The sequence below is a fragment of the Carassius carassius genome, chromosome 28, assembly GCF_963082965.1.
Source record: "Carassius carassius chromosome 28, fCarCar2.1, whole genome shotgun sequence".
Classification (NCBI taxonomy): Eukaryota; Metazoa; Chordata; class Actinopteri; order Cypriniformes; family Cyprinidae; genus Carassius; species Carassius carassius.
In genome coordinates, this window is record NC_081782.1 from 21,231,715 (window position 1) to 21,247,808 (window position 16,094).

At 38.2% G+C, this 16,094-nt stretch overlaps 1 protein-coding gene across 2 annotated transcripts in view; it reads right to left on the minus strand.

Moving 5' to 3' along the window:
* Positions 1-1,198: 1,198 nt before the first annotated feature.
* Positions 1,199-16,094, minus strand: part of LOC132108185 (neuronal PAS domain-containing protein 1-like) — a 40,526-nt gene continuing 25,630 nt past the window's right edge. For both annotated transcript variants that reach the window (XM_059514800.1, XM_059514801.1), the window contains exons 5-12: positions 15,151-15,240; positions 8,098-8,272; positions 7,192-7,304; positions 5,804-6,000; positions 5,392-5,498; positions 4,689-4,836; positions 3,262-3,374; positions 1,199-3,170 (exon numbers count right to left, since the gene is read on the minus strand). In XM_059514800.1, coding sequence (XP_059370783.1) covers positions 2,203-3,170; positions 3,262-3,374; positions 4,689-4,836; positions 5,392-5,498; positions 5,804-6,000; positions 7,192-7,304; positions 8,098-8,272; positions 15,151-15,240 — 1,911 coding nt within the window. In that variant the 3' untranslated portion in view covers positions 1,199-2,202. The remainder of the gene's footprint in view (positions 3,171-3,261; positions 3,375-4,688; positions 4,837-5,391; positions 5,499-5,803; positions 6,001-7,191; positions 7,305-8,097; positions 8,273-15,150; positions 15,241-16,094) is intronic.

Below are 16,094 nucleotides of genomic sequence, written 5' to 3' on the forward strand. Positions count from 1 at the left end.
TGAAATTTGTGCACAATCTCCCCCTAATTCTCAAGTAGTAATGTCTGTACTTGTCTTACACTTTTTTTTTCTTTTTTGGGTGATTTTCTCTAAATTCAAGTACTTTTTTGCGTTACAGTAATGAGAATTTACAGGTGCATCTCAATACATTAGAATGTCATGGAAAAGTTCATTTATTTCAGTAATTCAACTCAAATTGTGAAACGAGTATTAAATCAATTCAATGCACACAGACTGAAGTAGTTTAAGTCTTTGGTTCTTTTAATTGTGATGATTTTGGCTCACATTTAACAAAAACCCACCAATTCACTGTCAACAAATTAGAATATGTTGACATGCTAATCAGCCAATCAACTCAAAACACCTGCAAAGGTTTCCTGAGCCTTTAAGTGGTCTCTCAGTTTGGTTCACAAGGCTACACAATCATGGGGAAGACTGTGGATCTGACAATTGTCCAGAAGACAATCATTGACACCCTTCACAAGGAGGGTAAACCACAAACATTCATTGCCAAAGAAGCTGGCTGTTCACAGAGTGCTGTATCCAAGCATGCTTACAATGTCATCTGCTGGTGTTGGTCCATTTTGTTTTTTTGGAGTACTTCAATGCTTCCTTCTGCTGACCAGCTTTTTGAAGATGCTGATTTCATTTTCCAGCAGGATTTGGCACCTGCTCACACTGTCAAAAGCACCAAAAGTTGGTTAATGGACCATGGTGTTGGTGTGCTTGACTGGCCAGCAAACTCATCAGAACTGAACCCCATTGAGAATCTGTGGGTTATTGTCAAGAGGAAAATGAGAAACAAGAGACCAAAAAATGCAGATGAGCTGAAGGCCACTGTCAAAGAAACCTGGGCTTCCATAGCACGTCAGCAGTGCCACAAACTGATCACATCCATGCTACGTTGAATTGGGGAAGTAATTAAAGCAAAAGGAGTTTGGTGGGTTTTTGTTAAATGTGAGCCAAAATAAATTAAATGCACACAAACTGAAGTGGTTTATTTAATACACAAGTTTCACAATTTGAGTTGAATTACTGAAATAAATGAAATTTTCCATGACATTCTAATTCATTGAGATGCACCTGTATAGTAAATGTACTAAATTCACATTTCAATAATGTCATAAAAAATGAATATAAAGGAGCAAAATACAGAATTTGTAAGTGAAATAGTACCTGGACATGTTTATGACAAGGCTTGTGATATCCAGTGGACAATTTATTTTAAAATAAAACATTACACCTTTATATAACAGACAACATTCTTCACACTTTAGTTTCTGATATCATCTGCACATTTCTGGCACAACTATTGTAAACTTAATTCTTGTGTTTTTTACAGTAGAAGAACTAGAATGTCTGGCCATGGATGAAGTGCTACATGTATGCAACAATATACTATAAGTGCTTGGACATGAGATATGACAAATAGACACACTTAACCACCCCCACCCCCAAAACCCCCACATTTCTTATAGGAAGATTAGTCTGTGATATTTGCTCATGTCTTGTGGGGGGGGAAATCTTTTGAAGCATTTGCATGTATGGAGTCTCTTAACTCAGCGTTATCTATATGGCTATGACCTTGAATTAATAATTTTTCAAGTGATTCTTTTAGATGTTTAAAGACAATTCCTTTTTTAATACAAAAATGAAAATTCTACACTGTTCAAAAGTTCTAATCTTTATTTTCATTATGACCCCTCTGTCAGTCTGGGACCTGTGGACTGTGCTTTCTTATGTATTGTTTCCTTAGGAATGTCTTATTTGGCAATTGCCGCCATTCTACTTTTGTCCATACTTGCATATTCCTGTGTGGTTTCTTAAATTATGGGGACTTGGAAAAATGTATAGGTGGGCCCATCTCCCTAGGGATCAAAGAGGACCTATGTATGCAACCCCAGGACAATTTCCTCGGCTCTCCTTCCACATGACCTCCCTGTATTTCCAGTGGTTTAGGCCTCAAATGATGGCCCCTTTGTGTAAGTTGCATGATGTCCTTCACATGTTCATTATGGCTTTGACTGCTTGTCCAGAGAGAGAGGAAGACACACTAACAAATTAACAGAGAAAAGTCTGGAGAGGATGCTCGGAAGACTGTTTTAAAAACCCAAAGTTCTTCTGCAGTTCCTCTCTCAACGTTGTGCCCTGTCCTTTATGACCTTTTCTGCCTCCCCTTTAAATTTTTTCTATCTTTGTCCTTCAATCCTCATCTGTCCCTGCCGTTCCCCTCAGTCCATTCATACAGAAGGGCAGAGTTGGAGGAAAAGTGGGTTCAGCTGGAGAAAATCCACTGAAGGGAGGCAGAGAGGCGATCCTTTGCAAGTGGGGAAAGAAAGTAGGAGTTTTGGCCACATGGTCTGAGCGGTGCCCTTCAGCGTGAGCTGTAGACATCTCAGGTGGGGCGTAGCGAATAGTGCTGGGAGCATAGAGACTCTGAGGCCCCTGTGGGCCTAAAGCCAGGGGATGAAATAGCACACGTCCTGCAGCCCCACTAGCAGTCAGTCTCTGCAGCAGTTCGAAGTCCGGAGCACGCCCTCCGTGGATTGACCGATCATCTCTGGGCAGGGATGAGGCCAGAATGGATGGCGACAGGGTCGGGGAGGATGGGTTGAACAGACCCTTGGATGGAGCTTCTGTCGAGGTCGAGTTTTGAGGTTGGGAAGGTGGACTGCTGCCATTGGTTCCTCCACTGCTGGGTTGAGCTTGGCTCCAACGCCTTCCAGAACCTGCACCTACACTTGTTCCCATTACTTCTTGTTCAGTCTTAATATTCGACCCGGAACTGGTCACCACACTCTTAAGATGCTGGATCACTGCACGACCGTTGTGGATCTTACTTGCTCCATTGGCCCCGTTGCCTTGTTTCAACTGCCCCTCTTCGCTCTTCACCCGTTTTCTGGAGGGGTTGTGGTCCCATTCACTCTCCCTCTCATCGTCCTCTTCCACCTCGCTGTCGCTGGCTTGGTCCGAGGAGGTACATGGGCTTTCCTCTCTCTGCCGAAACACCTCCATCCGCCTCCTCACCTCAGGAGGACCGCTTTCAGCATTAGACTGGTGCGATCTCTTTCTGGTGTTCTCTGATCGGCTGGCAGCAGTGTTTGAGAAGGCTTCCTTCCCTTTGTGGTCTGTCTCGGTCCTGCCTTTCAATGGCTGTGTCCCTGCGGAGCCTGAAGTAAAGATAACTCTGCTGATTTGGGCTGCTGAATAACGTACTACCAGTGTGTGTATGGATAATTGTGTGAGGGGCTAAAAGCATACCTTGTGCCTTTGGAGAGGTGTCACGTGGGGAGGAGCTTGCTTGAAGTCTCTCTGCCCTCAGGCTTTCTGGGAGTTGTAATAAGTCCAAAGGCATGTCTGCCAGCTCTGGTCGACTGAAAATACAGAAAAAAGTGTGTGAGCAGTTTACCTTCAGGAGCTTTACACATTTAACAGTCTAAATACTAAACTCTATGCCACAGGTTAACAGCGTTCTCCAATTATTTTTATTTATTATTATTATTATTATTATTATTTATTTATTTTTATTAGAAAACTTTATTAATCCCTGAAAGGGGAAACTAATTTTGCCACCATTACACAATACAAACAACATAAATATAAACATACAAAAATGACATTTAGACATTTTACAACATAGTCTAAGAATGATTGGTGGAAAAAAAATATATTAATAATTGCAGACAGATCAAAAGTTAAATGTATAATAGTTTGATCTAATTAAAATGTACTTATTCACAGAGAAGGTAATCCCAGAATGCATTGCAACAAGCAAACATCCAAGATGGCAGACAGATAAAAAGAAGTTCTATAACGTAGCAAAAAAATTGACATATTTAAAGTGAATTATTTGACCCAAAATTTGTGTAAGCGTAACCCCACCTTCCGGGTCCTTATCACCACACCTCGTTATTATTCCAAGTGGGTCTCGAACCCGGGTCTCCAGCATGGAGGCTAAAGACTGCAGCCACTAGCGGCAGCTGCTAGTGCGCCTCTTGAAACCTGCTGGCCTCCGTTACACTTGCAATGTATTTTATACTTATTGGAGTACTGAGTCATTTACTTAGCAACATGTGCTAATGGCAAACTCTTAGGATCAGCTGTAAAAACTGAATTTCTCTTGTGTTGTGCAGCAGAACTGTTATTCTTCTGGTGCCAATAAATTACCTTTGCTGACTATGTTCCAAATCAGTCAAAAGAAGGTATCTTACAAGTAGGCAGCTACACAGTTCACTAAATTTTGGAACACAGTTTCCTCCTCATAGAGATTAACAGCACAGTAAGAGAAGTACTCACTTGTGATACCGCTTCTGAACACACACACACACATCCACTAGAAAAGTCCTTCTGAACATGAACATGGCTCCAGCAGGGTGCTATAGAAGTTAATTAGCTCTCGTAATTACAAAGCTAATTAACTAAAACACCATTCAGCCAGAAAATTTTGACATCCATTTGGTGTAATTATATATCTCCAGTCCAATTATCACTGAAATTCAGCCAATTTTTTTCTTGTTTTTGTCTGACTTCTTTGAACGTGCACGCTTGTGTGATGAAGATAACTGTAGACAGATGGAGAGGACGAGCGCTTACGAGGGCCTCTGTGGAAACTCTCAACACATTAAAAAATGTTATACTGTAGCACAGCACTCAAAAACACAAACACACAAGGTCACTTAGAAACTGACCTGAGCACATAGTTGACCCAGATGACGTTACGCTCATGGGGCGCTTTGTGGTTAATGGACACGGTGGCACACGACTGAATCCAGAGATACCCTCCTCTCCTTTGCAACCAGCGATAATACCCCGTCACAACCTGCCCTTTCCGCAGCACTAACAGAGAATGATTAAAATATATAGATTTATATTTAGGTAAAGGAGTCTGAATAAATATTAGATTTTAAAATGCAAAAACCAATGGCTAAAAAAAAGATACATTTTATAACCTGGATGTAGAGAAGAATTTCACAATTTGTTTATTTGGCTAGGGGGCGCTGTTGTCAAAATGTAAAATGTAAACAGCAGCTTCAGGCTCTTAAACTGACAAAACCGCTACAGCTGATCTTTAATCATGAACTAAAAAAGTTTCTTTTTTTCTTTTTTTTCCATTAATTTTATTATTAACCTTGCAGCCACCCTCACTAAAGCTCTTTATATTTCCTTATCCAACAATCTACATAAAAGCCAATAGTCTACTGGTCATTATGACAAAATAAAATCCAATAGCCATGTTTTTGAGTTCATGGCATGAAACACATAAATAAAAAAATATATGATTTCTGTTATATGATATACAACCTTGAGAGATATTTGTGACATGTCATAAGCTTTTTTATTTGTATTTTTTTTTAGATGGGGCAAATAGATCACAAATCTTGACAGGCTTACAGTCTTCATGGCTCTGCCTGATGGTGTCCAGGTCTTCTGCATGGATGAAATGGTAGCAGGTGCGTCCAACCACCTCAGTTGGGCTCAGGTCCATATACTCTGAAATCCTACAAAATCCATACAAGTACACATATAAAAGTGACATTGTCTATAACGCTGGCATTTCAATTTGGCCAGTTTGCTGTATTAACATCCAATGAGTTTTTAGTTTGAGTGCATGTAAATTTGTATCTAACTTTTAAATCATTCTTTCAGCCATTTAGTGTAATTCTATTCCACAGGCTTGAGATGTAGTGTTGATGTCACAACACATATTTGGTACACATTATCATTTACACCAATAATGGGCAAACACTATGGCAAAGGTAGCAGAAAATATTGTAACTGAGACAGAGGCATGCTGGGAGTTTACCTGTTCTCACAGTAGGTGACCTGCAGGTCCATGTTGACTCTGGAGACAAACATTTGACTTTCCATGCGCACCTCATTGAGTGTGGAGGGTGGAAGCGTGTGAGCCAGAGCAACCAATCCCATTGGTCGATGCAAGGGGCGGGAGGAGCCTGGCACCAGGGCTGGCCGACACCGAATCCGACCTGTCACATGAATCACCTGATAAGAAATTAAATAAGCAGTTCAGTTTTGAAAACATTCAATAATGAAATTTTTTTTTTAAATGCTAATATACTAGTCCACGTTTCCCAACCATATTCCATGAGCCCCCTACTAAATGATTGGCTAGTATTATTTACAATTCAATGAAAGACATTAAAACACTTCTTCATAAAAAATCTGACACTTTATAAGCATGTGACTCTTTATGCTAGTCTAAAAAGATACATTAACTATGGAAACCTGTTTCCACTGCTGAATTAAAAAAAAGGAAATTGTGACTTTTTAATCTCACAATTCTGACTATTTTTCTTACAATTGTGAATTCACATCTTACAACTCTGAGTAAAAAGTCAGAATTGCAAGATGTGAACTCACAATTGAAAGAAAATGTTGCTAGTTAGAAACTATTTTGAGAAATAAAATTCTTAGAAATTAAGTCAGAACTGTGAGATAAACATTTGTCTCACAATATGCAAAATAGAACTGATATTTTCTCCATATTGCTAGTATATAGTTTGCAGCTTTGACTTTATAACATGCAGTTGTGAGAAAATATCAGTCCTTTTTCCCCCTCAGAATTGGTTGTGTGAGTATATATCTCACAATTCTGAGAAAAAAAAGTCAGGATAGTGAGATGTAAACTCGCAATTACAAGAAAAGTCAGAATTGCACGTTTATATCACGATATTCTGAGAAAAGGCAATTCTGCAATTGACTCAATTGAGTTTGTATAATGCAATTCTGAGAAATAAAGTCAGAATTGCGAGATGTAAACACAATTTCGAGAATAGTAAAAACTGTGGGTTTATACTATGCAATTCTGAGAAAAAAAGCAATTCTGCAACTGACTCAGAATTGACTTTTCATTTCTTAAAATTACGAGTTGGTATCATGCAATTCTGAGAAAGTCAGAACTGTGAGATGTAAACTCGCAATTGTGAGAGAAATCTGAATTGCAAGTTTATATCAGCCAATTCTGAGAAAAAAAAGTCTGAATTGCAAGATGTAAACTCACAATTACCAAAGTCACAATTTTGAGATAAAAAGTGACAATTACCTTCTAATTATAAAAAAAAAGTTGATCATACAGAATTTTCGCACTGAACACATGCCTTAAGACTACAGAAGAAAATCCTTAAAAATGTGTGCTACAATTTAACACACAAAACAGTACAATCAAGGACTCACTTTATAGCCCGAGGACTTAACGTGGAGGCCACGCTTGGTGAGGGTGGATTTCATTCTGATGAAGAATCCACGTTCTGATAACTCACTTCCTGGAGAACAGGGACTAGATGGTGCTACATGAGAAAACACACATCGCAAAGATATCCACCCTTTGAACAATATTCCACTATCCATGGATATATGACATAAATCAACAGCTAAAAACAGGTATTGGATAGACAGTCAAAACATATATGAAAAATCGTATTTTGTGTTTTTCAGAATTTGTCTTGTTCATAATAGGGTTTTGTGCTTTTAGGTTTAGGGATGGACCTTTATGCTTTTTCTGTCCAAAAATTGTACGTTTGCAATTTAAAATAATTTGCCAAATTGTAAAATTGTTAATTTTTCTCATTCGTTTGGGTTGGGACAGCTCAGAACAACCAATGTGGAGGAATAAAGGACATTTTCAGTATCATTTTATTTTTTACCTGTGGCCCACTTATTATTTTTTTCAACAAAAGCTGTCATATTTTAGTTTTTAATGTCATTTCCTACCCCCCTCTCTGACCCTTAGAATGAAGCAAGCAGTTGCTTTGCATCAAGGCTTCTATGCAAATACCCTCTTGAAAGTGAGAAACAGCATTTTCCTGCAGAACGGCTGGTGTTCTGTCCTGGATCAGCACAAGGTCTGAAAGGCATTGGTATGACAACACCAAATAGTGTATGTGGGTGGTCGTTTTAATGCATGTATATTACTGATGATGAAAAGTTATTCCAGCAGCATAGTTTGATCATAGGTTTTGAGTTCCTGAAAGTTACAGTACAATTTTTGTGTATCTGTTTTAACTATTTATGTCAAATGAGACACAAGAAATTGAGGGAAATTTTGATTTGATTAAAGCTGGATCTCTGAAGGCGTGTTACCTGGTTCTGGAGTGCCGGCCAGCGAGGATGTGGAGGCGGAGCTTGAAGCGCTCTCATGGGACGTTTGACAGCCTGCCTCTGCCCGGAGGTGTGGCCTAATGCCAAGACGCTCTGCCATCTCAACATGATCCGCAGGGTGGATGTAATCGAACACACTACTGCCAGTCAACTCAACCTGAGCATGCGGATACACACATACACATGCACACAGATCAATACAGAATAACATTCATATAAGAATCATGACATAGATCACAACATATTGGCTAACAGCCAATGAGAGACCTTGAAAAACACAAGCTCGTCTATAGCTATTCCTACATTTGTAGTGTGTAAGTGTACAAACGCACACACATACACACACACACACATACACACACTACTAAAACCATACACTGGGGGAAGCAAACATCAGAGAGAGATAAAAGCAATGCTACACATAAAACATTAATTATAGCTTTCCATGACCTAGACTGAATATTCTACCTGCTGCATTTTACAAAATGAATAAGAAACTCGAAACAGGTGAGCTTCATAAAACCAACCAACCATAAATGGATATAACAATGTTACAAATCTTTGCAAATCTGTATGGTTTCTGTAGATTTCAATCTAAGTTCAAAGAGGAATTTTTCATTTTTAAGCTCTTTTCAGCCATTGGATTTACATGCTCTCCCATTGTTTATTTACTGGAAAAGAACTAAGAATAAGGACTTTTATAGCTTTGAAAAAAAAAGTATATTTATTGAAAACCATTCCATGGAGTTTTAGGTCTACCTTAATATTAAGAGAAATTTACAAAATATCTGGCCTTAACTTATTTTAATGCATTTTTTATGATGATATATATTTTTAAATCACAAGCAGGAAGGATATTTAGCTGTAGTGACAAAGAAAATAACTGCATTAATTTCTTTAAGATGTATTTTTTAATATACTTTTATGTTATTTGCATGGCTTTAAATGAGAATGGTCATACAGGCATTTATAGTATATAAGAAAAATTTTTTTTACCTTTATTTGAATATTAAAAAGGGCAACCTGGCCATTCTGCAAAACATCTCCTTTTGTGTTGTACAAAATAATAATAATAATAAATAAATAAAGGAATTGGACTGAAACTTGTATCCATATGTGTGTACATATAAATTCCCTTACTACTAAAAATGGTATAATTTGCATTTCTGTGACTCCTGGATCAGATTCATTCTACAGTATCTTGATAAAAGGCTGGTTTCTCCCTCACACCCTTGTCTGCGGGACAAAGCCTTTTATTATGGGATTAGATCCATTTACGGAGGGATTTTAACGGATTTTCCGCTGGCCGTCAAGGACACTAATGTCTGTGTGCAAGGCAGGTTGCATGCAAACAGAGGGAAGAGCAGAAAGGAGAGGGATAGATGATGGAGTAAAGAGCGGGCTGTGTAATTGGGGATCAGTTGAGGGATGAATTGTGAAGAGTCAGGGGTTTTAAGCCTGTGTCGGCTAATTGAGAGGTAAAGGTGGAGGTAAATCCAGCAGACAGGTGGTCTATATTATATTATATTATATATACTATATACAGGTTTTATATTCTAATACTTTTTTTTTTATTACAACCGGGAAATCTCATAAGAAAATGTCTCTTGATTTAAACAGAATATTTAAATATTATGTTATGTGTCAGTAACTAAGTATGTATTTATTTATGAATGAAATTTAAATTGATAAAATTTTACTTTCCAGTACTAAAGTATGCATTAATATACAATCCTTTTTACTTCCATGGATTTTTCCATTTTCTCAAAATACCCATATAAAATACACAATAAAATGTCTAGCATATATTTATTTCACACTGTGTCTTGTGCCAAGGTGTTGTGTTTTTAAGAGGCTGTGTCAAGTTAAAACAGTGAAACTTTGAAAAGCGCGTCTCAAGACGCCTGCAATGTTACGCTCTGTCTTGCTGTTTTTGAACACAAGAATGTGTCCTGTTCAAGCAGGACACGTTCTTGCATTCGAAATGAGCTAGACGCAGTGAAATGGAATAAAAAAAAGCATGTGCCTTGAGACGCTTAAGTTTAACTGTGTTTAACTTGACACAGTAGTGCTCATGGTGCAAGACACATATACTACCATACAATACCATATAAAAATCTGGGGGAAGTAAGAATTGTGTTTGAATGAAATGAATACTTCTGTATAGCAATTAATGTATTAAATTGTTTAAAAGTGACTTATAAAATACTTTGTGTCAGATTTAGTAACAGCTTGCAGCAGTGCAAACCGTCTTTTGGTCTTAAAATTGTACTGGCAGGATTTACTAAAGACGCGCAGTGAAGAATTAGCTCTGAAAAGGCGTAGACAGTTATTTTGTGCCTGACCTAACGTCTGCCATTACAGGAATAAATCAAATTTGAAAATATATAAAAATAGAAAACAATTACAAAATGTAATAATATTAACACAAATAATATTTCACAATATGCATATTTCCCCCGTATTTTTTTAGCAAATAAATATCTACAATTTGATCATATATACGGAAATCATATTTCATTATTCTGCTACATTTGATATTTTTATGAATCCTTATTTTTTTCTGAATTTCTGTATTACCTTCTGACAGCCATAATAAGAACACAAAAGAACGATTTGTTTGAAAACCCGAAATCAGTAGAAAAGATCTGCAAAGAACCAGAGAGATGCTTAAAGAGGAATGAGAAATGGAAGAAGTGAGAAAAGGTTGTTGGTAAGTGTTAAGAAGAGAGTTAGGAAGAGAGAGAGAGAGAGAGAGAGAGAGAGAGAGAAGACATGATATAAATAATAGCTAGGCTTTAATATGTATGAGGCGTCCGGGCAGTTGTCCACAACACTCTCTCAGTCTGCTTCTGACTGATGGGAGAGGAGCAAGAGGAGGTAGAGGAAGAGATGGGGAGGAGGCAAGGTGATGGGTCTGCATACTAACCAGCCCAGGATCAATTTCCCAACCCATACGCCCCTCCACATTTCCCAGATTCTGTGGCTTTGGCCGCGGAGAGGAGACGAGAGGCTAAGCTCCTAGACCTCCATCTAGGCTTCTGCAGGGCAAGCATCCTGGAAGCAGGCGTATCATCCCGCTCTCAAGGTCCCTGACCCTGTCTAATCCACCTAAGGAACCCTACTGTCTTTGGAGAGGTCACAGAGATTAACCAGAATGGATGGTTCTATATACGATGGCGTGTCATGACCTCTGACACAAGGTAACAAGTGGGGTCTTATGCTTACAGTTAATGGATCTCCTCCTGCGTGACCTCTGAGACCCAGACAGAGGCCGGACTGAAGGACCGTGGCCGTGTAAACTGGCAGCAGTTGGACGCACTTGACTGAACTGAAATGTTTGTGATTCTAAAAGCCTTCTGATCTTGGGCTTTTTAAGTGCATGGATTCCTACTGAAATGGTAAAATAATGCCAGAATGCACTGTGCAAAGATCAGTGAAAGAATTCAAGATTGCGGACATGACATTTTTAGCTATAAATAAACATACATCATCGAATAGAGAAAACCATCAATAAAAATAGTTCAGTGTAATATATTCAATAAAAGCTAATAATAATGAATAATAATAATCATTCTAATTAAATATTTAATATATATCCAAATTTTAATTATTGCGGGTTTATATAATATTCTGAGATTGCATTTCATTCATTTTGAGTAATACTGAATCTGTTTTCGTGCAGGTGAAATGAGTAAATACATCATATTTAGGCCCCGTTTACACTAAACGTTTTCGTTTTGAAAATGGCGTTTAAGAATGAAAACGATCCTCGTCTACATTGGCATTTCATCTGCGTTGGAGAAACGATCTACGTTTACACTGCACTACCTAAAACGCATGTCACATGACCGTTCATGCAGGTACAGCCATAGATATGAATATGCAGGTTCCCTATCATTTAGATCGCGGACGCATCTACGTGCTTGGAGCGATCAAATGGAGAATCTACCTATACATCTACGGCTACAACAATGCACATGATGTTATTGTTTACATAGTCATCAAGGATACGCAGAAGCCCATAGACTGTATAAAAACATGAACGTAGTGTCCGTGACGTCAACCGTAGACTCTGAAGTGTTTTTTTGACATAGACAGTAAAAGAAATGGACACAGCGACCCCATTGGATTCAACGGAGACAAGTGAAGTCAATTAAGTTTGAAGTGAGTGAGCCAAGTATGGTGACCCATACTCAGAATCTGTGCTCTGCATTTAACCCGTCCAAAGTGCACACACACAGAGCAGTCACACACCCCCATTAGAAGCACGCACTTCCTGGGGGTCGAGCGTACTGCGCAGACTCAAACTGAGTTTGATGACGTAGATGTCACGTGAGCAACCTGTAAATCTTCTAATCGCTGTGCCAAGAGAAATCTGAATCACCCACCGAATCTTCCAGAGAAGGCGAGCGTGAACAGGAGCAAATTTTGGTAAGTATTCTGATTAATTATCTCCCTTGACTTCATGCTTCAGTGTCGCCCCGATAGCCTCATAGACAGCAAAAGATTGTCTGCGAGCTTCTCCTCCTGTCCATACACTAATGTCTCTACTAAGCGACAGAAAGTTGCTGGTTATGACGCAATCATTAGCCTATTTTTGACAAAAACTACTACGGGACCATAACGTAGATAGGAGGTAATGGAGCCTTTTATACATTTTCGTGTTTCTTTAGAAATAATTAATGGACAAATGGAGTCTTTAAACGCCTCAGATGTAAAGTTATTCGCTGTCAAAGTGACGCCAAAATGAATGGGAGTCAATGGAGTGCTAACAGCAGGTGGGGGTCCGCTAGCCAATGGCGGCGCCCAGGGGTGCTTCTATAAAATATGAAACCCTGCCCCCCTGGTTTTTGAAGCCTAAATTGTACAGAGCGGGTCGTCGCCATCTTGGCAGCGTGTCACCGCATGACTCTCCCGTACAATCAAAAATTGGGCAAAAAGGCGGGAGCTTCTTGCTGAAGCCACGCCCACCTAGCTCGACGGCAGTGTCAGCATCGGCATTCCACCTGTCACTTAAGTGGCCACGCCCTTAATTATGCAGAACTTTGAGTCTTAATATAATTTAAACGGATGAGTTATAAAAAAAAATTCACCCCTCTCACAGTTGTCATGAAGGGCAAAATTTTTAATTTTTTGCACCAGTCTGTAAACATGTTTTTTTCTGCTGTAAAGTTGGGCATTTTAACATGGGGAGTCTATGGGATTAACTCCCTTTTGCAGCCAGCCTCAAGCGGCCAGTCGATGAATCACAGTTTTAGTCACTTCCTTATTGGCCTCACGAGAGAGAGCGGGAGGTTGGCACTCGGGGAAGTCACGCCATCGTTTTTCAAAAGTTTCCGTTTTGGTCCGTTTACACTGAAACGCAACCCCAGAGTTTTCAAACTAAAACGGGGTCTGCAGCGTTTTCAAAAGTCTCCGTTTTCGAGGGTCGAAAACGCCGGAGTAGTGTAAACGATAGGTGAAACCATAGCAAAGGTATGCGTTTTAAAATGAAAACGCAATAGTGTAAACGGGGCCTCAGTCTGGAACTACAGTAAGATCATGTTCACAAAGTGCACACACTCCCGATTTTGCTCTACATGGCAACACAAGAGTTGTCAGTCCATACATTGGGAAAAAATAACTGGAATTACTTATTTGTAAAAGTGACTCAGGTTTCAAATTAGAAAAAAAAAACAAGATAAAGCTTATTTTGAGTACATGTCCTTTTTGCACAGGTATTCAGTAACTGAGCTTGTCAATAATGAAATGGCAAGATGCCTATAAAGGGCTGACCACTCACAATTCCACTTGTTTTCCTCAACCACCCGAACTCATTCACATCTAATATCTTTCCTCCCATCCCCCCTCACACCCATCCCAGAGTGTGTTTGTGTGTGTGTGTGTGTGTGTGTGTGTGTATTCTTTTTTGCCACACAATCAATGTGGCTTTTAAGATGTCTATCGATTTGTTCCCGAGACAGACCCCGGCTCGCTGGAGCGACGCTTTGATTGCTGTGCGAGTAATTACTGTTATTATTTATGCATCTGGGTGAAATGGCAGGACTTAACATTCCCTGTACAAGAGGCCACAGGCAATCAACAGAGAGAAAGCACCTGGAGAGGCCAGAGGCTCAGGAGAGGAAGAGAGCAGGAGGAATGAGCACAGGGACACAGGGAGATTCACACGACACAAAAAACACAATCATACATGAACACAGATTAAAGTATATGCAGGTATTTGAATGGCAAAATATGTCAACTAATGAATCAATCGCATTAATTGCATATTTAAATATTTGCCGATCGATCATCCACACAAAAATTATTCCTTGCATTTAATCTGTTATTAAACAAAAATAATTTTAGATTTCAAATGTGTGTATATATATATATATATATATATATATATATATATATATATATATATATTGCATTGTATTTAGTCATAATGATATATTAATTACTATAGCTAATACATGAATTACACATTTAGTTTTATTAATAATAATGATATTTTATTTATTATTATTACTAATAATTTACTCATTTATAATCTTATAATTATTAGTCTATGTGTCTTCTTACTGATGTCTTTGGGTATTGTGTCAAAAAAAAATTTGTGTCACGCCAATGAGTGCCATGTTTTTAGATATAATTTTTTCAAGACAGGGTTTATTTAAAATAATAATTATTATAATAATACTTTACAATAAGGTCCCATTAATTCATGTCAGTTAATGCATTGACTTACACCGAGCAAATGCATTTGAGCACAGCATTCTTTCATTTTTGTTTATGTAAATAAAAATACAACTGTACATGTTTATACCCAAAGTACAATAAATCATTTTAAAAGATAAAACTTTAAATTAAATTTACTACATTTTTAAGTAGTATTTAGTTCATGTTACCCAATGTGGTTATCTAATGTTAACAAATTAAAACCTTATTGCAAGGTGTTACCGAAATAACTAGTTGCACAAAATTAACAGATTAAATTCCCAGCCCAAACATAAAGTATGCTACAGTTTCTAAATGTTTTGGTCTCACCTGTGAAAGGCCAAGGTAGATGGACACAGTCTCTGAGATATAAAGAAATCGTCCTTCCTGACTGACCACGAACACAAATCCATCCAGAGACTGCAAAGAGAAAAAGTATTTCTAATAAATCTGTTCTAACTGAAAGCCAAAGTTTTGCACAACACAACACAAAGTATATCGAATGTCTATAGGAAATCAAAATTATCATAGTTTAACTTTCTTAAAAATAACAAGTAAAAAGTAGTTAAAATACTTTATTTTCAATTTTCTGTCACCAAACCCTTTTTTTTTAGCTACAATTTCATATAGACTCCACTTTTCATGACGTAATCGTTAAATGATAAAATCTAATTTTCTTCATCATTGATTATGCAATATTTCATCATTCATCATTGATTATCCAATATTTCATTTAGTAACATTGTGGAAGTAAAAATGCAGTTTTATCCATTTCAGCATCCCAGAAACACTAGATATAAAGTAAGGACATTTCCAGACTTAACTGAATCAATCCTGAGCAGCAACACAACACTTCTGAACAAATCTCAAGAGTTATATGCTATCGAACTGCAGACACAAGCGTCGACATCAGAGCAAAAACAACATGAGCGAAGAATCAGATTGATTTAGAGAGAAAACCACAACAGCTTCAAAATAAACTCTGGCACATCGGAACAGCGGCTGGCTGTTGAAAAGATGAAAAGCATACAGTCACCCCATTAAAGGACTCATTTATGGAATTATATTAATTGTAATAACACACAGGCACGAATGAAGCAGAGTGGGCACTTTAGTTGAGACTGACGGTGGTAATTTATGCGAGTGACGAGTTCACTATGCAAATGAGAGTGGACCGGAATGACGGGAATGCTGGAAATAAAGCGCAATTATCTAGTTATTACTGACAGAGGAAGAGACAAAGAATCATAAGGATTTTCAGAAGTGTTAATTTG